The 24,840-nt window shown below is 41.1% G+C and overlaps 1 protein-coding gene across 1 annotated transcript in view; it reads right to left on the bottom strand.

Annotated features, from left to right (window-relative positions):
* Positions 1-24,840, bottom strand: part of tafa3b (TAFA chemokine like family member 3b) — a 134,287-nt gene that overhangs the window by 56,260 nt on the left and 53,187 nt on the right. The window contains exon 3 of the mRNA XM_083555490.1: positions 1,737-1,849. Within this exon, the coding sequence (XP_083411616.1) occupies positions 1,737-1,848 (112 nt within the window). The 5' untranslated portion in view covers position 1,849. The remainder of the gene's footprint in view (positions 1-1,736; positions 1,850-24,840) is intronic.

Raw genomic sequence — 24,840 nt, 5'->3', positions numbered from 1 at the left:
ATATTTATTCATGAAACATGTCAGCATCAACATGGTGGCACAGTGAGTAATGTTTTCACTTCACAGGTTTCTAGTTTAATCCCAGAGTCAGGTTACTGCCAGTTTGGAGATTTACATGTTCATCACATTTTGCAACTTCTACCTTCTCTAAACTTACAGATTCTTACCTTAAAGGTTTTCACAAAAGTTTTGGAAATACCTTTTTGAGAAAAAACCATTAGGAACCTTTAGTGCCACCTAAAATAACTCTTGACAAGATAGGGTTTGTGAATATAGCCCATGGGTATGAAAACTGTGCTTACACCAGTACATTTAGCTGTGGTAGAGAAACAGAGAGGGCAAGGTAGAAAAGAATGCAGGTGAATGCTTAAGGATGCAAGGACAGTGGTGTGAGAAATGTTTATGGTCTGACGTGTGCCGTGATCTACTGGTCTTTACACCAATGTGACCTAAGACACTTTTGTCTTACTATTGATTGTGTGCCATTGACTATATAGTGAGTCTAATGTTTGGATGGGTGTATTTGGGGCATGTCAAAGGAAGGCCTCATACATCACAGGACATAAGGGCACAGGACATCATCTATTCAAGTCTCTCTCTCTTTCTTCCACACACCTTCCACACATACGCACAGGGCAGGGGGCTCAGGACACAGCACAGGAATCAACCATTATTCTGCTGTGTTTAAAACTCTTGACAGACTCATTTCTCTGCTCTCTATCCTCACCTCACACGAATCCTTTATATTTGCACTTTTATCTGGATAAGATCTCCAAGTTTCATCTTGAAAAGTCATCTATTTTCATCCTTCGCTCTGTCTCCATTAGTTTTTTTTTTTTTTTTTTTTTTTTCTTCTGTTAGTCTTATCTTCACCTCTCTTTATTTGAAAGATTCACTCACACAAATGATCCACACTAATTAAATGAAGCTTTACAGTGTAGATACATGCACATCTTGGTTTGTACATTTGTAATAAACAGTGCTTATTCTTATTTCTGATCCGTTCTGATTTGCTGCCACGTAAAACTTCTTCAATCCTAATTAGTCGTCTAGGAAATGAGATATACACAGATACATACAAGCAGGAAATGATCTCTAGATTAATAAATGAAATACACATCACTTGCTCTTTTTCCTCCTCGCAAACACACACACAAACACGCACACACAAAATACTGTACATACAACAATGTTTTCAAAATCCAATTCTGCACACCCCGTGACTGCTCCCCAGTTAAAATGTCACATTAAGCATTTAATAACTTAGGCATTAACACATAGTGAAGGGAGCGGTTATTGAGGCAATGGCCATGTAATTGCAAAATTGACAAGGTAATGGATGATAAAGACCCCAGAACATTATCAGCAAATAAGCTCATCTTTCTACAAAGGTTTGTAAAAACGATTTTAAATTCCTTCACTTGCTTATTACCTTCCATTCAAAAACTTTACTCAAACCAAATAATACTCTGTCACGCACTGCCTTATCAAGTCCATACAGTCTGATTGTGCACAGACAAATTTAAATTGCTGACAGAAATAGCATTTCCCAGAGTACAGCATGTACCTCACTACTGCACTAGCTTTCTACTAGCAAGGCTGCAAATTATATACCTGGAACTTTTAATAAAAAAAGGTATGAAGGCATATGCTTGCACTATTTTTATTTTTTTTAATAACTAAACGTAAATAATCGCACTGAATTAAACCAATATCCAAACTGAACTTTAACTCACCTATATGGTTGCGGTGTGAGGAGGCCAGAGTCAGACGCCCCCACAGAGACAGCAGGGCCAAGGTGAGCAGCAGCAGCCACGCACACACACTCTGTACATCCCGCTCCCGCATTCTAAAAAACACACAAGAAAAAGTTTACTTCATGCACAAAAGTGCAGCGTCCACAAAGAGACAGAAATAAGAAAAACAATAAATCTAAGCAGGAATAACTGACATTTTTTTTTTAGGTCATATTGCTTTTGTATTTACCTAATCTCAACAAAATTCCTCTCTCCATCCATCTATCTATCTATAGATTTCAACCTCTGTTTAAAAATAGAAATTTGAATTCTTAAATGAGGTGGTATTGCTGAAATGTAATAAGACGGAGGCTGGATGCGAGTGCCAATATATTATTGATTCACAGTGCTTAATACTGTATACAAAAATAACAACAGGAACACAAAATACAAAACCAAATAAAAAGCATGAACAAGAAAAACCTTGACCTGAGCAAGAGACAAAAACCATGAAAAGACAAATCTGAGACAATGCATGAAGTTTAATGTGAGATTATATACAAGGCCTGGTGGAGACAGTAATGTGACATAGTGAGTGAGGGGATTAGGTGATATTCAGCGGCTAATGGGTATTATAGTTTATTCAAATAATCCTGACAATAGCATTTGATAGTTTGGGGGCTTCATCACTAAAGGTTTTGCCCACACTGCAGTCAGTCTGGTCCTTGCCACCACCAGCAAACCAGAATTGGGGTTGGAGTTAAACGAGGGTGAAGGGATTTTGCAGCTTCAGACAGATAAGGTGATATGACAAAATTATTTTGTTTGTTTGTTTGAGTTTGTTAGATTTGGGTTCTTTATGGCACCCTATAGGATTACAGCCCTGATTGCAGACATGTAGCAGAATAGTACACCTTCTATTTCTATCTGCATTTGTATTTGTATGGAATACATTTTAACTCCATCAATCCAGATTTTTCATGTATTGGTAATATTAGTATAATTATGACACATAGCTGTTTCCTCTGCCTTGAATGGAGTCAAAAGTTTGACACGCAACAGAAAGGGTAATGTTTTAAATGTCAGTTTGGAGGACAACACAAAAGCTCCGGTGTAGCTCAAAATCAATATCGCAATTCAATGAGAGATTATTTTACTGCACAGATCTTCAGCCTCGGAACGGTGCAAGTGCACTTTTGTTTCCTAATAAAAAATTTATCTGGAACTCAATTCTATAGGAATGTGAACGAAGAAGAGCCGTCATGTTTAGTGAATGTCATCCAAAGAGAAGGCGACTGCAATGAGAATACACATGTGACTTTTTAGGTAAGCTGAGCATAAAGGAAGGCAGGTCATTTGTCAGACCTAAACAACTGGATGCTTTAGAAAGAGGCTGGGATATTTTATTCCATTTGGCAAGGAGAGCACCTACAATGTGCCCGCTCGATAACTGCCTCGTGTCTCCTAGCTGGCTGAAGGCCCGGTGCTGTGACAGTCGGGCTCTTTTTAAAATAACGCCACAGAGAAGAACAGATTCACATGCACTCGGATTTCAGAAAGATATACAAAGATATGCGATAATCCTGTAGAGCAAGAGTGACAGATGTAGAAGGATAGAAAGCAAGAGGAAGAGGATGGATTTAGGAAGGAAAGCGAAGAGAGCGAGATAGAGGAAGACGGAAAAAAGATAACAGGAGGTAGACAATGTCAGAAAGATAGAGGTGATAAAAAGGCAAAAGAACAACAAGAGAAAGGTGACTTTGCAGAATTTTGAATGCACTGTTGTGAGAATGTATAAAATTATGCAAATGTACCTCAATTATCTCAATATATCCCCTCCCTGTGGGGAGAGTTGAGATTTCACACAAAAGAGTGTCTCTTGCTGAAACTCACATGTACAAATAGGACTATAGCAACAAAGAGACGACTGAAAATAAAATGAACAAGGCAGTAGACAAATTTTAGGAATGTTGATCATAATGGATTCAATCTGTGTATGTCTAACTAATATATTTCTGTCGAACATTTGGTATAATTTGAAGCCATGATTTATGGTGAGTTCAGGAAGTAGCATTTACACCATATGATTTTAAATTCTGATGTGTAACTGCACTAAACATGTGACACGCACACACACACACACACACACACACACACACACACACACACACACACACACACACACACAAACATTTCCTGCTTAAAATCACCAATTAACTACATTAGTAGTGGACATGCCAAGCTTTTCCGACTATTTTCCAGTTTTTGCAGCTATGGTGTAACCACAAGAAAAAACGAAACAAAACAGCGATTAAAGAAGAAGGGAGAGAAGAAAGAGCCTTCTAAACACAGACCTCTAAACATGTCCCTATCCATCACCTATATAATCAACCTCTCCTTCACACTGTCTGGAGTTGTTAAACTACAGGACATCATCACCTTCCACACACTCAAGTGATCAATACACTCTATGATCAATAGGTGGACCAAAAGCCAAAATGCCACTCAGGACCATAAAATAAAGCAGAATGCCGAACTGTAATGCGTTAATAATCATGCCCAATCTACAAACGATATGGTGGAACTTGGTGACAGTGATTCTGCAACAAATTGTTTCGCAATACAATGTCCAGAGGGATTTGCAGTTCACTATAGGCACTGTCATAACAATGGACAATACTAAGCAGAGCTTTGTTACATAATATAATATATTTGTTGCTAGTTATCCAGGTAGCCCAATTTGAATAGCCAGAGGAGACTCAGTAGGCATACTATATAAACAAAAGTGTGTAAAAACATGAATGAGATTAATTATCCCATTCCACATTTAGTCCCCAAATATTGGTTCAATAACCTTTATTTCTCCTTCATTCTATACATTTTGCAGTGTGATTGTAGAGATTTGTGCTAATTCAGCCACAAGAGCATTAGCAAAGTAAGTAACTCGTTTAGGAGGCCTGGGGGTGCATTCTGTGTTCCAATTCATCCCAAAGGTGTTTGGTTGGGTTCTTTAGCACTATGGGAGCCCACTCAAGATCTTCCACTCAGTTCAGTTTGAGCACAGGGGCATTGTTATGCTCGAACAAGTTTGGGTAATAAATGATTATGTGTTCATACAATGAGTGTGGCTGAAAGACAAAAGGAGTTTGTAGAATGTCAACACAATGACAACAACTGCAGACATATTAACACAAATGTTAACACATTTTATTAATTTTTTTCCTTTTTTTAAAATTGTTTTTCATATTTTTATAGCACCAGCACAAATGGCATGGCATAATGGCAAATACCTAACACACACAACCAATGATACTTGGCAATGAATGTGATTCTGATTCTGACAAACGTAACACAAAAAAAATAAGAATAAGTAGACCAGGGTCTAAGAGTACATAATACATACCAATGAACCTCTGTAAGACAGTGATAAGTCCAGCAGAAGCTCTGAGTCAGATTCAAGCTGCTATTTATTTAATGTAGATCTAGTGCTTTAGTGATTCAGTGACTCAGTGGTTCAGACAGACAGAGAAATTCACTCCACCACCTATGTGTCAGAAGAAAGAAAATCTTAATGTATGTCTTCCCAGAAACTTCCTTGTGTCCTGGTGGACGTTTAAGCTGTGCTTCTTTCTTGAAAAGAATGTGGTGCTGAACAGGATTTGACAAGTGTCTTTGGCCAGGTGGGGAGTAGTCACTGCTGGTTTTAATATTCTTTACTGCTAAAGTTAAATAGTATCTTAAATTTCATAAACACCCTTTGAAAATTAGTGTTCCTTGAGAAGTCAAGAGTCTTTTTATTAATGCTTTTAGTCACCACTTTCTCCTGGTCAGGAATAGGATCAGGAACCTAAGGCTGTCATGGGAACACTGGGTATGAGATAAGTATACACCTGACTGGGATGTCAATCCATTGAAGTGCATCATGCACTCACATCCATACCACAACAGACAATCTAACATCTTATATAAGGATTCATTTATGGCAATTAAGTAATATAGAATTTGTATATGCTATAGTACACAGCCTGTCCCTGTGTTGACTAGGAAGGAGGAAGGAAAACATTTTCAGGAATAAATAAGAAAGTGAAGGTAAGGGTAAGCAGCTTGTTAATTAAAATCACCCTACTATTATTCTAAATTTTAAAATATACTCTTTTTTTCATCTCTTTCTTCTGGTTAGAGTCTTTTTGGCAGCCCATAGAACCACCTGGTTAAATGTTTAGCATGCTGATTTGGGACAATCTGCGGTATATTCTGAACAAATCTGTGTAAAGTGCTGCCAGTGGTCTAGCACCTCCACTAGGCTTAATTTGGAGTTATATTTATGGTTATAACATCTGCCTATGTGTCCAAAAGTTTTTTGACCCCTTACTGCCTATTTGGTTCATCTAGACCTTTCCTCTTACAGTCCGAAAATTTAACAGTGTATGGGCAAAACTTATAATTTATGAGTGGAACTACAAATCTGTCAGGCTGCAGACGCGGAAGCAGATAAAGTCCAATCATGTTCTTTATTGCGGTGCAAAAAACAAAACACTCATACACCAATGAAAACAAAAGCAAACCCAGACATCCGCTCGTAACGAAGTATCCACTATGAGCGCGAATGTCAAACGCCTAATCCCAATGCAAGTAAAGCTTTCGGCAATGAGTACTTCAATAAGGAAATGGAGTTCGGAGAAATAGCCAGCGGTGAATCCCGGCGTTTGAGCAGCCACGCGATTTACCTGCATGACAATACAACGACCGACAGCCTGTGACTCAAGAACGTGAGTTTATGTAGTCTGATCTTTCATGAGCCACAGCTGTCGGTAATCTTGGGAAGCAGCGTGACTGCTATCGAGGGGGGCGTGGCAGGGTGAATCTCTGACAGCTACAGACCGGGGCGTGGCAGGGTGAATCCCTGACAGCTACAGAGGGGGGCGTGGCAGGGTGAATCCCTGACAGTACCCCCCCCTCCAGGGGCGACACCTGACGCCCCAAAACCCACCTATGCCAGGCGGGCCAGGGCACTCCGAGGAAGGCCTCCTTAGACGCCTGGGAGCAACGGAGGCCTGGTAAGCATCCTCTGCGGAGAGCCGGCATGGAACAACACCTTGCAGGAGGATCCGGAACGGAGCCACGCCCTCGGTGCTGACGGGAGGCTGAGTAAAGCCCCTGGCGGGGATTGAAGCCGGAGCGATCTCCATGGCGGGGAACCGGAACTGGACGCCAACCATGACAATGACCGGGGAGTGGAGGACGTCCCGGGCGGAGACCAGGAACGTCGTACCACCCTCTGAGGGACCTGGAGGACCGACGTCGCCGTCAGAGGGACCTGGAGGACCGACGTCGCCGTCAGAGGGACCAGGAGGACCGACGTCACCATGCGGGGATCCTGTGGGCGATCCGTCGTCCTGAAGAGGACCTGGGGGCGAGACGTCGCCCTGCGTGGAGCCTGGATGCGATCCTTCTCCCTGAAGAGGACCCGGGGGCGAGCCGTCGCCTTCTGTGGAGCCCGGGGGCGAGCCGTCGCCTTCTGTGGAGCCCGGGGGCGAGCCGTCGCCTTCTGTGGAGCCCGGGGGCGAGCCGTCGCCTTCTGTGGAGCCCGGGGGCGAGCCGTCGCCTTCTGTGGAGCCCGGGGGCGAGCCGTCGCCTTCTGCGGGCGCGGGGGGAGAGCCGTCGCCTTCTGCGGGCGCTGGGGGCGAGCCGTCGCCTTCTGCGGGCGCTGGGGGCGAGCCGTCGCCTTCTGCGGGCGCTGGAGACGAGCCGTCGCCTTCTGCGGGCGCTGGAGACGAGCCGTCGCCTTCTGCGGGCGCTGGAGACGAGCCGTCGCCTTCTGCGGGACTGTGGGGTGAGCCGTCGCCATCGGTGGAACCCGGGGGCAGCGGTTCAACTTCCCTTTTGCAGTCCTGGAGCCGGGGTGAGTGCACAAGGAAACCCCTGGGCGTAGGGGCGCTCCTTGGGACCCTTAGGAGCAGATCGGAGCCCACTGAGCAGCCTGGAAATGAGGTGAAGCCTGCCTGGAGATCCACGAGCGGAGAAGGGCTCGCCTGGAGGTCCACGACATCAGTGGAGCTCTCTTTGGGACACTGAAGCGGAGACGAGCTCGTGGGGTCGCTCAGAGGCGGAGACGAGCTCTCGGGAGGAGCCTGGAGCGGAGTCGTGCCCTCTGGAGGAGCCAGGAGCTGGGCGGAGCTCTCTGGAGGGACCTGGAGCTGGGCGGAGCTCTCTGGAGGGACCTGGAGCTGGGCGGAGCTCTCTTGGAGATATTGAGGCGGAGCCGAGCTTTTCGTGGGCATGTCGCCTTGGAAGGGGCTCTGGGATGTGGCGTCGTCTGGAGAGGGACTCGGAGGAGTCACTTCGCCTTCTGTGACCGGAGGTGGCGGCGCGGCGCTCTCGTGAAGACTCTGTGGCGGCGCGGCGCTCTCGTGAAGACTCTGTGGCGGCGCGGCGCTCTCGTGAAGACTCTGTGGCGGCGCGGCGCTCTCGTGAAGACTCTGTGGCGGCGCGGCGCTCTCGTGAAGACTCTGTGGCGGCGCGGCGCTCTCGTGAAGACTCTGTGGCGGCGCGGCGCTCTCGTGAAGACTCTGTGGCGGGAAAGCACGCTCCTGGAGACACTTTGGCGGCGTGGCACGCCCACGGGAACCTCGGAACAGAGCGGCACGCCTGTAGAAGCTCTGTGACGGCATGGTGTGCTCGCCGACGCTCGGAGATGGTGTGGTGCGTCCACGAGAACCCCGGAACACAGCAGCACGCTGGTAGAGACCCTGAGATGAAGCAGCCCTTTCATTAAAACATTGGGGCTGAGCTGCAGGCTCATGGGAAATCCGGCACGGAGCCACGTGCTCTTGAGAACCTTGGAATGGAGCACCTTCCTCCTCAAGGGAACTGTAGTGGAGATCCACCACCTCTATCCCCAACTTCCCCAGAAGCAGCCCGCTGAATTCGGCGAGTGAGCCGAATTTGCCCCCTTTGGCGCTCCATAGTGAGCTGGCTTTGGCAAGAACTTCACCAGACAGGAGGGAAATACAGAGGGCAATCTTGGCTCGTTCGGAAGGAAACCGGGAAATGTTAACAGCCACATACTCGCCGATGCCTTGCAGAAATCCGCCTAATTCGTCTTTTTTCCCCGAGTAACGAGCCGGTAATCCCCTCGCGCTCTCTGAGGGGCGTGGCGCAGCCGCGCTCTCATGATCCGGCTTCTGTGGATCTGATCCGCGAGGAGCAGCACTGAGCTTCCGGAGGAAATCCGAAGCCGGGTTCAGCTGCAGATCCGTCGCGGTCGGAATCGCGGAATGGCGAATCCGCGTTCGGTATAGGTCGGTCGTTCTGTCAGGCTGCAGACGCGGAAGCAGATAAAGTCCAATCATGTTCTTTATTGCGGTGCAAAAAACAAAACACTCATACACCAATGAAAACAAAAGCAAACCCAGACATCCGCTCGTAACGAAGTATCCACTATGAGCGCGAATGTCAAACGCCTAATCCCAATGCAAGTAAAGCTTTCGGCAATGAGTACTTCAATAAGGAAATGGAGTTCGGAGAAATAGCCAGCGGTGAATCCCGGCGTTTGAGCAGCCACGCGATTTACCTGCATGACAATACAACGACCGACAGCCTGTGACTCAAGAACGTGAGTTTATGTAGTCTGATCTTTCATGAGCCACAGCTGTCGGTAATCTTGGGAAGCAGCGTGACTGCTATCGAGGGGGGCGTGGCAGGGTGAATCTCTGACAGCTACAGACGGGGGCGTGGCAGGGTGAATCCCTGACAGCTACAGAGGGGGGCGTGGCAGGGTGAATCCCTGACAGTATCTTTCTGGAATCCATTTGCCTAAAATGATGTTTTAAGTAAAGCTCTGTTTTTGTTTTCTTGTAATTGATTAAGCAACAGTTATTGCACAGTCTGTATGCTTGGCCCTCAAAAATGTTGCTTGCAACTATATAATAATATATACATATAAATACAAAAACAAATAAATAAATACAATACCAGTCAAAAGCTTGGACACACCTTCTCGTTTAATGCTTTTTCTTTATTTTTATTATTTTCAACATTGTACAGTAATACTGACGACATCCAAATTATGAAAGACATGGAATTATATATAAAAAAAGTGTTAAACATGTGATCAAACAGTCTCTCATGAGGAATGTAGATGTAGATGTAGATATAGATGTAGATATACTTCAAGGCTCTTTTTATACTTCTCTGTTCTGGCACCAAGGTGGTGGAATGAACTTCCCTTAGATGTCCGAAGAGCGGAGTCCCTTCCTGAAACACTTAAATTAGCACTTTCCAAGTTTGATTTATATTAAGTTTGTGTTCTTGCATATCAGTGCAGATTTATTCATTGCTAGAGACTCAAAGCACTTTTGTACGTTGCTCTGGACAAGGATATCTTAAAAATGCCGCAAATGAATGTCCCAGGAAAGAAGGACCAAGAGCTACCTCTACCGCAGAGGATACGTTTATTAGAATTACCAGCCTAGGAAACTGCCACTTTACATAAATGCTTCTCGGAGTTCGAGTAGCAGACATATTTTAACAACCACTCTTCAGAGGAGATCAGGCCTTTGTAGTCGAATGTTAAATCAAAAGGTTGAATGTGCCAAAGTCATAAAGAAAGGTGATCAGTATGCGGTAGAATACTGTAATTTTTTAATAATTTAACAAATGACGGTACATAATTTACTGTACAATATACAGTACCCTATTCTATGAACTATACAGTATATATGTATATGGTAGTGGCACTGCTACATTTAGGCAGTAACATATATTTATTAATGGCCAAAACAAATACTACTTATTTATCAGCTTTATTCGGACAGCTGTGTACAATTAAACAGCAAACTTAAATAACCAGCCGCCTACAACGACAATACACTGCAGCACTTTAAGCAGCCTGGCCTAATTACTGGCCACACAGTTAGGTTTTAATTGCTAGTAATTCACTTGTTTCATGTTCCTTTGTTGTTGTTTTTTAATGTAGCTAGGTGAAAAATGGATGGGAAAGTAAGAGGGAGAGAGAAAGAGGAAATTAATTTCCTTGTTAGAAGCATGCGGTTGCATCCACGCATTACAGAATCATGTGTCATATCGATAGCAGTGGCAAAGCACTTGACTCCCACTCCTACAGACACACACAGACAGACACATGCATTCTCTTAACATGCCCGTCTTCTCTTGCCATTAAAAGGCCAAGCTGGCAGGAACACACTTCTGATGCGCCATTCTTTCTGCCACTGCACACAGCGCAGCACACAAACACACAGCGTGGTCCTTTATTACCAGGAAAGAACCAATTTTGCATCATTCCAAAATCCAGCGTGGAGCAGGGCTGTGCTGCATGGCGGTGTGCCGAAATACAGCATGCTTATCAATTCTGCTTCGTCTGTACGAAAGCGAGGAGAGGCTTTGTTTAATAAAGAAGGAAAACATGCCAGTACAAAGCATAATTTAATTCTCAGTGAGAGGGAACGAATGCGAGGCATGAACACTACAGCATTGCGGCTATATTATATTCATTTACTGAAGAGAGGAAAAAAGAGTAGCAGAAAGTGAGAGAGCCCAAAAGTAAGAGAGAGAAAGAGAGGAGAGAGAGAAAGAAACAGAGGCGGGTTTTACTTGTTTAATTAATCCCGCTGGAATCCGCTCTTCCGTCTTTGCAGATGGCGAGTTCATCACACAGAGACATTTCTGTTTCGTTCCTGCACTGACTAAAAAAACAGGCCCACTTGCCCATTTCTGTCCAAATTTCTCTCTCTTAGTCTATCTCTTTTCTCCTCTGTGTTGCTTTTTTTTTTCCCCTCTCTGCTGTTCTCTTTCCTCTGAGACTCTCCCGGTTTTCTAAACCTGTCTGAAAATAGGCTCATCTGTCACCTTTGATTATACTGGACAAAGATATATTAATACCTACAATGGTGTGCTAATTGAATGCAAAGTGATGTACATGTCATCACATCTCTGGATTTCATGTAAAATATAAACCCAACTAATGAGATTCGGTAACTTTAAGGTCAGATCGTATCGGATTCAGACTGCGATTCCGACGCAGGCAGGTGAAGAAGTGCTTAATAAAGAAGAGCAGGTTGGATGCCAGCGCACACTGAGCTTTAGATAAAACCTGCAGTGACAGATCTCAGACTAGCTAATGAATCCAGGGTTATATTACACACACACCATAGATACTTTTTATTGACAAATCCCAGAGTAGTATTATTAGATTCGATGTTTTAGCACCCACTAAGTTCTAACCTACTTTAAAAAAAAAAAAAAAAGACAAAAATATCACACTGTAGCATTCCACTGTGGTAACAAATGATTGTCCAGACGTAACTCTAACCTGCATGAATGTTTCAATGGCACTAAATAGCACCTTTCTCTGAAGAGCATAACCAAATCTTTGTGGTCATTCCAGAACACAAAAAACGTTGACCAAAAGACATAGAAAGATCAGCAAATTAGAGAATGGTGGCATATTCATTCTTCCAAAGCTAATGATGTGTGTATTTTTAGCCTGGTCTTCCAGACTCATTTCTGTGATAGATGTCCATATTTGATACAGAGATGGAACAGAAAGACAAGGGAAGTGAGGAAAAGAGAGATAGACAGAAAAAAGAGCTGAGCTTGCATCTGCTCTTTTAGAGAAAGGGTTGGCAGTTCCCCGGCTCAGCCGTCAGAGGCTCGGCGGGCTTGCAGGCGCCCAGCAAGACAGCTAACCTTGCCAGGCTTCTATCGGGCTTCTTCCCCACCCACCAGTACCTGAGTCCAGACACCAATCAAATGCTGGCACCAGACATGACAGCCAATTAAATCCCACTCTGACAATCCAGAGAGAAAGTAATGGAGTCCGGGGGAAAGAACAGCAAATGAGACGCTTATCAGGCAGAGTGAGTCAACAAGCATACAAAAAGGAAAATAAATGTTTAAAACACTATGTGATGTATTCAGGATTTGAAACGCACTCATAACGAGCCAAAAGATTTAAACGCCAGTTAAAGTTTGTACATTTTGACTGAACGGGAATCGGTTCAGTCAAAATAAGAGTCCAAACAATTTAGCACATACATACATACATACATACATACATACATACATACATACATACATACATACATACATACATACATACATACATACATACATACATACATACATACATACATACATACATACATACATACATACATACACCTACTCCACTGTAAAAGGCAGATTTTTAGAGCTTTAGACCATCAAAGTCATTGTTCTATGGATGAAAAGCTAACAGCCTAAATGTGTCATGTTTTTGCTCAGAAATTTGAAAGGCCTTAATAAAAAAGAAAAAAAAAAACAAATGTGCAATTTTCCACATATTTCAAATGGAGCCAAGATGTTTTCTGTGTCCCATTTATGTCTTTCGTCATTGTAATAATGACACTATCACAATTTATTTAAAAAGCAATAGATGCTCTCTCCATTCAGTGTCTGTTTCATATGAACACGACCCATAATTTTCTTAAACAGCAACTGCAACAGAAACTTGATGCGGTTTAGTATATAGCTGGCTGCGAAATATAATGACTAAACATATAAAATATTAATACTAAAATACTTATAGTGTAACTATACTGCAAAATGCAAGAGGGGCAGCTAAAATCTAACAAATAATAAACTTACACTCTATGGACAGAAGTACTGGGACACCTTGGACAAGGTTCCAGCCATATGTGGTTCTTCCCCAAAGTGTCACCACAAATTTGGAGGCACACAATTTGGACGTGGCAGCATAAAATTTTCCATTCATTTTAACTCGGATACCAAGTATGACAAAGCCCCTGTGCACAAAACAAAATCCATTAACATATGGTTAACATGGGTTCGAGTGGAAGATCTTAAGTGGCCTGCTAGAGAACTCTGACCTCAACACTACTGAACATCTTGGGATGAATTAGAACACCGACCGGACCACAGGCCTCCACACCCCACATCATAACCTAACTTTACTAACACCCTTGTGAATGAATAAGCACATATATACACATCCAATATCTACAAAATCCGGTGGAACACCTTCTTAGAGAAGTGGAGGTTATTAGAACCATTAATTGGGACTATATGTGGAATGGGGGGTTTAAAAAGCACATACAAATCTTATGGTCAGATGTCCAAAAACTTGTTTATATTGCATATTCCACTTCAATCATAATTAATTGTCCTTATTTAGATAGCACTTCAATGTCCCATACATTTGGTGTAAGACATACTGTACATTAATTGCTTACTACTTACATTAGCCACATGGCTCTAGTGCAAAACTGAAGAAGATTCAGAAAACTTCAGACATCAAACATTTACATTTACTATATTTAGCAGATAACATCATCCAAAGCAACTTGCAGACATATTCTGTTGTCTCTGTCAAAATAGGTCAGAGCCTAATGGTACTAAATGGCAAAAACTCTGTTATAGATGAGATGCTTATTTTTTTTCCTTAATTGAAGCTCACTTAAGTGCTAGGTGAATATGTAGACCTTCAGTCTTGGTTTAAAGACAGACAGTGAGTCAGCGGTTTAGTCAGCCAGATGATATTCAGTACAGAAAAAAAAATTTCTTTCTGCAAGTCTTGCCTGAAGCTTGATGGATGCTTGGTCAAATCCTGTCATGCTAGAGGCTTTAAAGAATGTAGGTGGCTTTGTTGACCAGCATCAGGTTTTTTAAAAATGATTTTCGAAAGCCATATTTACCACTTATCTTTTGGACATCTCTTGTCATTACCAAATAGGATTTACTTTGTCATTTGTGCTAAGTAAATGGCCACATAATGGGCTTATTCCATCCAAATAAAGATGGGATTTTGCCAATAAATATTTACAGAGCTAAACAAAATGTTTTTTTTTAAGATTTTTACTTTTTGTATGAAGTGCATAATAACATTGTAAGATGTAATTGGAGGTCAATAACACCCAGATGGTAAATGAGGTGACAAGGTCTAATCCACCCTGTGCTATGTATGTGTCTCTGTTTATATAAAGATCATTTATATTAAGCTAATATAATGTGTTTGGTTTCATGTTTTGCCATTCAATGGTTAGATAGATAGATAGCTACACTTGGAGTGCTGCTGTTTTCTCCATTATAGATGCACAGTCATGCACACTGTCTACCTCCACGGAATCTGTAACACAGGATCATCTCTGAGCACATTTGTTTAGTTTCAGCTTTATACCCTCTCAGTCTCAGCGTGTGTGTGTGTGTTTGTGTGTGTGTTTGTGTGTGTGTGTGTGTGTGTGTGTGTGTGTGTGTGTGTGTGTGTGTGTGTGTGTGTGTGTGTGTGTGTGTGTGTATTTGTCTTTGTACATGTTTGTGGTTTATATTATCTTTGTGGCGATTTTTGAAGCATGAACAGATGCACCTAAATCACCCCCCACCCCCAACCCCCCCCCCTAAAAAAATAAAAAATACAAAAATACAAAAATAAATAAATAAAACCCTGATCACTGCTGCAGTTCCAGAATTATTTATACAGTATTCGAAACATCGCCCTATCAACACAATGCTTCAGACTATATCCAGCCTGGAGGAAGCAATCAAGGGGTGAACAAAAGTTTGTATTTGTAGTGTTTATTATCTGCTGAGTTGCCTTACGGCCTGATCTTTGGAAAGGGAGTTTCTGTTGGTTCCGCCTGACTGCTACTGACAACACTGCTCGCCAACGTGCCTCACTGAGCACGCTCAGATGTCACTCACCTTCCTGGCAAGGGCCTGATTGATAAAGAAGCTGACAATACCTGTCTGCTAGCATCTTATCAATCACACACACACACACACACACACACACACACACACACACACACACACACACACACACACACACACACAAAAGACCCTGTCCTAAAGAATCTCATCTCAGTCTGCAAAGAAGTCACAGAGTCAGGATCATAACCTCTGAACATGCACACGCACATGCGTGCACACACACACACACACACACACACACACACACACACACACACACACACACACACACACACACACACACACACACATGTTATTACAAAGAAAAAAACACATTTGACATGCACACATACATAAAACCAGATTTAACTTTCTTTTTAAAGGCTTATAGACATACTATACATTAAAATGGCAGAAAGCAATATGATTAATGAACATCTTACAGGATTTGATGCACTCTGTAAAACACAATCACAATGTGCAAAGAAAGAAAAAAGAAAAACGGAAAGACACACACCAGTATCTGAGACCACCACACAGGCTCTGATCTGTTTAAAGCCAGATTTTGCACACACTCGGCCCCTCAGATGCAAATAGGATTGACCTGCAGCTGATTTCAGACCGCATGTGTCTCGGCCCGAATTCTTCCAGATGATTTTCTTCCTGCTGGTAATGAAGAAATCCCTTAACTCTCTCACACATCCTCTCTATACTACTGTAGCTTTCAAATTAAAGTTTTCTTATCCAACCGTCATCTCTAAGGAAAGTCACACTGGCTTTTCTAATTTTAAATCATTGCTTTTTCTCTCACTGTCTATCTTTATATAAGTAAAAAAAGAAGTGCCAGGCCAGAAGGGTCCCAGCTGGGTTCTGCACAATGCAAATGACCAAATTAATCATTTTATTGGAGACCAAAAGAGCTTCTCAAGCACTGATGAGTTCCCTCACTTTGGAAGTAAACCACAGCCCAATAGTCATAGTACTAGTTCTGAAAAATAATAAACTTCAAGAGTATGGAGTTAAATCCAAATTTAGGGTCCATAGAATATCTAATAAATATTATACGATGCATCTTAGATATATTGCAAAAATAGGCACTTCCTTAATATGTGCTTTGTGTTTCCATTTCAAAAATGGACCTTCGACATAATAAAAGTGAATTACTTGGAGCTTACTAATGACACAATGGGTGCTATTCAGACCCATAGAAGCAAATAATGAAACAAAAACTGTGATTAGAGTATAATAAAATTAAACACAGCTAATTAAACATTAGCTCTCAGGTCAAAATTTCACTGAAAATCAGGGTTGCCAAGTCTCAACAAAATCTCCATCTCAATTACCTTTTAATATCCAGACAAAAACCCCTAAAAATAGCACGATATTTGTAATTTTAGGCAAAAGTTTTTAAGCAAGTGCCATTAAAAATGCAGCAATATTTGATGTCTTGACATAATTACCACTGAAACAGGAAGTCAAGGAGGGACATTTTAATATTTGGCACCTCCCACTTTTTAAATAGCCAATAGCATTTAGCTTACTTCACAGTCAGGGATATGCCAAACATTATAGTTAGTACCAGAGCCCAAGCAGTAAAACCTCTTTTATCAATGAGAATTTAAACTTGGAATTAAACTTGGAAAACTGAATAAGACAAACCACTAAGGACACATTTACTGCATGCCTCGTGCTCAGCAATGTGTTTTTTATATGGTGGAGGAGAGATGTTTCCAATTTTAGAAAGTGCTTTTATGGGACAAAATAATCAGAGAAGTATGGTTGTTAAAATTGTTGATTTATATTGGAGAAATATTTTCAATTCGAGATGCCAATTTAAGCTTATAGATAATTTTCAACCTTCTCAATTTTTACTACATATAAACATATTTATCCAATAAAAAAAAAAATACACCATGTGAGACATAAAAAACTGTGACCCTGGCAACCATCCATCTGTGTTTCAGGGGGGGTGTCTAAATTTATTCCGCTTTATGTGTTTCGAATGTGTTTGTGTGTATCTATGTGCTTGTTTGTACTATACATGTGTAAATGCAATAGTTTGTTCATTTTGTTGCAATATGTGCCACATAGACACTGACATCACTATACATGCTGGGATTACAGCAGCTGTGTATTATTTGAAGGTTATTCATAGTTTTTTTTTTTTTTTTTTTTGCAGATGTGCACAAATGACAACATAAAGAAGCCAGATGAACAGTTATGTTACATATTTATAGCTATAAACATAGCCTGTAATTGTGTATGATACTTCTAATGTTCTGGTGAGAGCAATTTTAACGTTCTGATATTTGGTTTAAAAAAAAAAAAATATATATATATATATATATATATATATATATATATATATATATATATATATATATATATATATATATACAGTGAGGAAAATAAGTATTTGAACACCCTGCTATTTTGCAAGTTCTCCCACTTAGAAATCATGGAGGGGTCTGAAATTGTCATCGTAGGTGCATGTCCATTGTGAGAGACATAATCTAAAAAAAAAAATCCAGAAATCATAATATATGATTTTTAAACTATTTATTTGTATGATACAGCTGCAAATAAGTATTTGAACACCTGTCTATCAGCTAGAATTCTGACCCTCAAAGACCTGTTAGTCTGCCTTTAAAATGTCCACCTCCACTACATTTATTATCCTAAATTAGATGCACCTGTTTGAGGTCGTTAGCTGCATAAAGACACCTGTCCACCCCATACAATCAGTAAGAATCCAACTACTAACATGGCCAAGACCAAAGAGCTGTCCAAAGACACTAGAGACAAAATTGTACACCTCCACAAGGCTGGAAAGGGCTACGGGGAAATTGCCAAGCAGCTTGGTGAAAAAAGGTCCACTGTTGGAGCAATCATTAGAAAATGGAAGAAGCTAAACATGACTGTCAATCTCCCTCGGACTGGGGCTCCATGCAAGATCTTACCTCGTGGGGTCTCAATGATCCTAAGGAAGGTGAGAAATCAGCCCAGAACTACACGGGAGGAGCTGGTCAATGACCTGAAAAGAGCTGGGACCACCGTTTCCAAGGTTACTGTTGGTAATACACTAAGACGTCATGGTTTGAAATCATGCATGGCACGGAAGGTTCCCCTGCTTAAACCAGCACATGTCCAGGCACGTCTTAAGTTTGCCAATGACCATTTGGATGATCCAGAGGGGTCATGTGAGAAAGTCATGTGGTCAGATGAGACCAAAATAGAACTTTTGGGTCATAATTCCACTAAACGTGTTTGGAGGAAGAAGAATGATGAGTACCATCCCAAGAACACCATCCCTACTGTGAAGCATGGGGGTGGTAGCATCATGCTTTGGGGGTGTTTTTTTGCACATGGGACAGGGCGACTGCACTGTATTAAGGAGAGTATGACCGGGGCAATGTATTGCAAGATTTTGGGGAACAACCGCCTTCCCACAGTTAAACCATTGAAGATGGGTCGAGGCTGGGTCTTCCAACATGACAATGACTCAAAGCACACAGCCAGGATAACCAAGGGCTGGCTCTGTAAGAAGCATATCAAGGTTCTGGCGTGGCCTAGCCAGTCTCCAGACCCAAACCCAATAGAGAATCTTTGGAGGGAGCTCAAACTCCGTGTTTCTCAGCGACAGGCCTGAAACCTGACTGATCTAGAGAAGATCTGTGTGGAGGAGTGGGCCAAAATCCCTCCTGCAGTGTGTGCAAACCTGGTAAAAAAACTACAGGAAACGTTTGACCTCTGTAATTGCAAACAAAGGCTACTGTACCAAATATTAACATTGACTTTCTCAGGTGTTCAAATACTTATTTGCAGCTGTATCATACAAATAAATAGTTAAAAAATTATATATTGTGATTTCTGGATTTTTTTTTTAGATTATGTCTCTCACAGTGGACATGCACCTACGATGACAATTTCAGACCCCTCCATGATTTCTAAGTGGGAGAACTTGCAAAATAGCAGGGTGTTCAAATACTTATTTTCCTCACTGTATATATATATATATATATATATATATATATATATATATATATATATATATATATATATATATATATATATATCCAGGGGCTGGGTTTATGTGGGTTATTTGTAAATATGTGTGTGTGCACGTGCCAAAATATTAATGATTTCATCAACACAAATCTGAAGAAGGGGTAAAAAGTAGGCTTTTATTAATTATTGAAAATTGAGAGATGTTACCTACAGAGAGGAGAGGAGAGAAGAGGAGAGGAAGAAGAAAAAGTAGAAGAAGAAGAAGCAGAAGCAGAAGGAGAAGAAAAAATGCGAAGAGAAAGAAAATAAAAAATAAAAAAAAAGAAGAGAAGAGAAGAGAAGAGAAGAGAAGAGAAGAGAAGAGAAGAGAGGAGAGGAGAGGAGAAGGGAATGATTTTGTAATTATGCATGATGATAATTGTCTGTATTCACATTGGTAGCATTCCAGTGGTTTATATTTGTGCCAGCAATGTGTGATTGCCACTGTTTCTGCCTAATGTCAGAAAATGTGTTTGCCCTCTATTATATCTATCACCATCATAATCATCATCATCATCATCATCATCATCATCATCATCATCTATATAAGCATAATTAATAAATGGATCCTCATCAGCTACATTTCTTTTCTCGAATCACACACTATCAACTTCCCCAAACATGCCCTGCTTACTATAATAAGCTGCCAATAAACTTGTGCAGTACATCAATAGCACTTGTATTTGATCATCTAAAAAGACCTTAAATGAATGTGGGCACTTCCTGTGAGGGGGCACATCCTCTGAAATGCTCCAAGAGCAAACCTGCTTCAAAGCCATCCTACTAATTTCTCATCTAAGCCTTCAGTAGTGGGAATTTATCAACATTTTTGCTTTAAGGTCTAGCAGAGAGCAGGCGTTCACAGTGCTGCTGGTTCTGCTTCATGAGCACTAAGGGACAGCGTGAGTGTGAAAAGCTTTTCAATAAATTGTAGCGTGAGCACTGCTGCAGATCTTTAATTAATGGCAGCTGCCTGGTCACTAAATTAGGAAGGCTGGAGGAAGGCTAATGAGTAGCACCCAACAGTAGCAGTGTCTAGGTGTGACACTGAGTGTGTGTGTCTGTGTGTGTGTGTGTGTGTGTGCGTGCGTGCGTGCGTGCGTGCGTGCGTGCGTGTGTGTGCGTGTGCGTGTGCGTGTGCGTGTGTGTGTGTCTGGAGGGTGTAGCTGTGAGAAGGATTAAAAGTGAGAGTTTGTGTGTAGTCATGACTTGAATCTGACAGTGAGGATATGGTTGTATGGCAGTGTGGGTGTGGTAATAAGAATAAAAGTGTGAGTGTATTAATAGTAGTTAGAGTGTGGGTGTGGTAATAATAATAAAAGTGTGGGTGTAGTAATAGTAATAAGAGTGTGGGTGTAGTAATAGTAGCGAGGGTGTGGGTGTAGTAATAGAAATGAAAGCATGGGTGTAGTAATAATAGGGTGTGGCAATGTGAGGGTGGGTGTGGTAGTGAGAGTGGGTGGGGATGTTAATGAAAGTGTGGGTGTGGTAATTAGAGTGTGGGTGTGGCAGTGAGAGTGTGGATATGGTAGTGAGGGTGGGTGGGGATGTTAATGAAAGTGTGGGTGTGGCACTGAGAGTGTGAATATGATAGTGAGGCAGTGGTTATGGTTTATTATCAAGCAATGATAATCAAAATACTGTATAATAGATACCCATGGATGTAACATTGTCTCTTGTTCATTTTCTCTGTCAATGCTCTTCTTTTTTTGTTAACACCCACATAAAGAAAAGTCTATTTTCATAATGAACCTCTAAAGGATTGTATGCACTATTTTCCCTTATAAGTGGCTCTGTTTGCCTTTTGTAGTTACTAAGCACTGCCACATCAGGGTAACACATAAGCTCTAATAAGGATCATATCATTCCAACACAACACCAAAACACAAAGTAAAATGCACACTGTATGCAGTTCAAGGTGGCTTGGCTTGTGTCAAGGTTTTGCAAGTTTTGGGCCATTTTGTAGACTGGTTGTATAAACATAGTTATTATATTTTCCCAGGTTTGGAAAGCAGCTTTAACACAGAGCCTTAAGTCAAGAAAAAAAGTACCTAGTTAGAAATGTGACATGTGAAACCACAGTAAGGTGCACATTCATCTGCAGCTGAAACAGGATCAAGAAAACTGGCAAGAACTAAGCATTAGTTAACTGAGACAGTAAGAGTGTGTGGTAGTGAGGGTGTGTAAATGTGGCAATGCGAGTGTGTTTGTGTGGAAATTGGAGTGGGGAAGTGAAAGTATGGATGTGATAATAAGGGTGTAGATGTGAGAGTAAGAGTGTGGGTGTGGTAATAAGGGTGTAAATGTGATAGTAAGAGTATGGGTGTGGTAATAAGGGTGTAAATGTGATAGTAAGAGTGTGGGTGTGGTAATAAGGGTGTAAATGTGATAGTAAGAGTGTGGGTGTGGTAATGGGGGTGTAAATGTGATAGTAAGAGTATGGGTGTGTTAATAAGGGTGTAGATGTGATAGTAAGAGTACGGGTGTGGTAATAAGGGTGTAAATGTGAGAGTAAGAGTGTGGGTGTGGTAATAAGGGTGTAGATGTGATAGTAAGAGTATGGGTGTGTTAATAAGGGTGTAGATGTGATAGTAGGAGTATGGGTGTGGTAATTAAGGGTGTAGATGTGATAGTAAGAGTATGTGTGTGGTAATAAGGGTGTTAATGTGATAGTAAGAGTATGGGTGTGATAATAAGGGTGTTAATGTGATAGTAAGAGTATGGGTGTGGTAATAAGGGTGTAGATGTGATAGTAAGAGTATGGGTGTGGTAATAAGGGTGTTAATGTGATAGTAAGAGTATGGGTGTGGTAATAAGGGTGTTAATGTGATAGTAAGAGTACGGGTGTGGTAATAAGGGTGTAAATGTGATAGTAAGAGTATGGGTGTGTTAATATGGGTGTACATGTGATAGTAAGAGTATGGGTGTGGTAATAAGGGTGTAAATGTGATAGTAAGAGTATGGGTGTGCTAATAAGGGTGTTAATGTGATAATAAGAGTACGGGTGTGGTAATAAGGGTGTTAATGTGATAGTAAGAGTATGGGTGTTGTAATAAGGGTGTAAATGTGAGAGTAAAAGTGTGGGTGTGGTAACAAGGGTGTTAATGTGATAGTAAGAGTGTAGGTGTGTTAATAAGGGTGTAAATGTGATAGTAAGAGTATAAGTGTGGTAATAAGGGTGTAAATGTGATAGTAACAGTATGGGTGTTATAATAAGGGTGTAAATGTGATAGTAAGAGTATGGTTGTTGTAATAAGGGTGTTAATGTGATAGTAAGTGTATGGGTGTGGTAATAAGGGTGTAAATGTGATAGTAAGAGTATGGGTGTGGTAATAAGGGGGGTAAATGTGATAGCAAGAGTATGGGTGTGGTAATAAGGGTGTAAATGTGATAGTAAGAGTATAGGTGTGGTAATAAGGGTGTAAATGTGATAGTAAGAGTATGGGTGTGGTAATAAGGGTGTTAATGTGATAGTAAGAGTATGGGTGTTGTAATAAGGGTGTAAATGTGAGAGTAAAAGTGTGGGTGTGGTAACAAGGGTGTTAATGTGATAGTAAGAGTGTAGGTGTGGTAATAAGGGTGTAGATGTGAGAGTAAGAGTGTGGGTGTGGTAATAAGGGTGTAAATGTGATAGTACGAGTATGGGTGTGGTAATAAGGGTGTAAATGTGATAGTAAGAGTATGGGTGTGTTAATAAGGGTGTAGATGTAATAGTATGAGTATGGGTGTGGTAATTAAGGGTGTAAATGTGATAGTAAGAGTACGGGTGTGGTAATAAGGGTGTTAATGTGATAGTAAGTGTATGGGTGTGGTAATGAGGGTGTAAATGTGATAGTAAGAGTATGGGTGTGGTAATAAGGGTGTAGATGTGATAGTAAGTGTATGGGTGTGGTAATGAGGGTGTAAATGTGATAGTAAGAGTATCGGTGTGGTAATAAGGTTGTAGATGTGATAGTAAGAGTATGGGTGTGGTAATAAGGGTGTAGATGTAATAGTAAGAGTATGGGTGTGGCAATGAGGTTGTAAATGTGATAGTAAGAGTATGGGTGTAGTAATAAGGGTGTATATGTGATAGTAAGAGAATGGGTTTGGTAATAAGGGTGGTAATGGAATAGTTAGAGTATGGGTGTGGTAATAAGGGTGTTACTGTGATAGTAAGAGTATGGGTGTGGTAATGGTGTGTGGTAAGTATAGAGTGGATACAGAGGTGAAACATGTGGTATGCAGTATATGCTGTAAATAAGGGTGTCAGCAGTGGATGCAAAAATTCAAATGGGGATATTCAAATTATGGTGTAACTGTGAAAATGAAAGTATGATTTAAATAAAAAGAGGGCATGGGTGTGGCATTAAACAGGTAGGTGTGGTAATAAAGGTATGGGTGTGACAGTGAGCATGTAGGTGTAGTAATGAGGATAAAGGTGTGGCAGTAAGCATGTGTGCGTGGTAATAGGAGTGTAGGTGTGGAATTGGGCACATGGGTGTAGTAATGAGTGTGTCTTCTCTTCACTCAACTTATCAGTGGGAAAATAATCTCTGGATATTTCAATCAGATCAGCGATGATGACTAAATTTTTTAATCGTAATATCTTTTTATTATGGCATTTAATCATTTCCTACGACATTCACTCTCAGTGGCACAGAATGTCCAAGTGCTTTTTTAATATTTTAATGACAATGTGACAGAGCAGCATTATTGCTGACATTTTGACAGCCGGAATCTGTTTACAGACCGAATTGATTGCGGAAAGTTCAATTTCGCTACAGCGTGCAACTATCTAACAGCAATCAATGCATAAAAAAACACTCTAATTTAGAGTTTTGGATGTTGTTACTGCATTGACTACTGCAGTTGTTAAACTGGATGCTAATTTAACATGATCTGTGCAGGAATATATTTATGTTTAGCCAAATATTTGGGTCAAAACCAGATTTTTTATCATTGCTTAGCTTAAATCTTGCCACATTTGGGAGCACTGTATTGCTGTGCGAGTGAATTATTTTAAAGGTGGCAGAGTATAAACATAATTTCTTGGAAACAGAAACTTTTTGATTCCACCTCGGAAATGTGTAGTTGTTGATTTTATTTGTTTTTAAAACAAAAAACAAAAAAAAGAGATTTGCTTGCAAACAAATGTAGACACTTTGTGACGTTTCCTAGGAAATCAGGAAAAGTTTGCATATTGAAATAAGTGCTTGAGTTGTTGTTAATTGTTTCTAAGTGTTCAGCAGAAGTCTCATACTGTAACTTCATCAGCATTATTCAACAGCATTAGCATAGGAAAGCATGTTTAATTCAGCCTGTACTAAAGAGCAGAATGCACTTCACTGCACTTGTTATAGAGTGTGTTTCA

This window comes from Silurus aristotelis, assembly GCF_946808225.1.
Source record: "Silurus aristotelis genome assembly, chromosome: 11".
NCBI classification, from domain to species: Eukaryota; Metazoa; Chordata; class Actinopteri; order Siluriformes; family Siluridae; genus Silurus; species Silurus aristotelis.
Note: the sequence above shows the minus strand (reverse complement) of the source record. Positions and strands in the feature narration are given on the sequence as shown.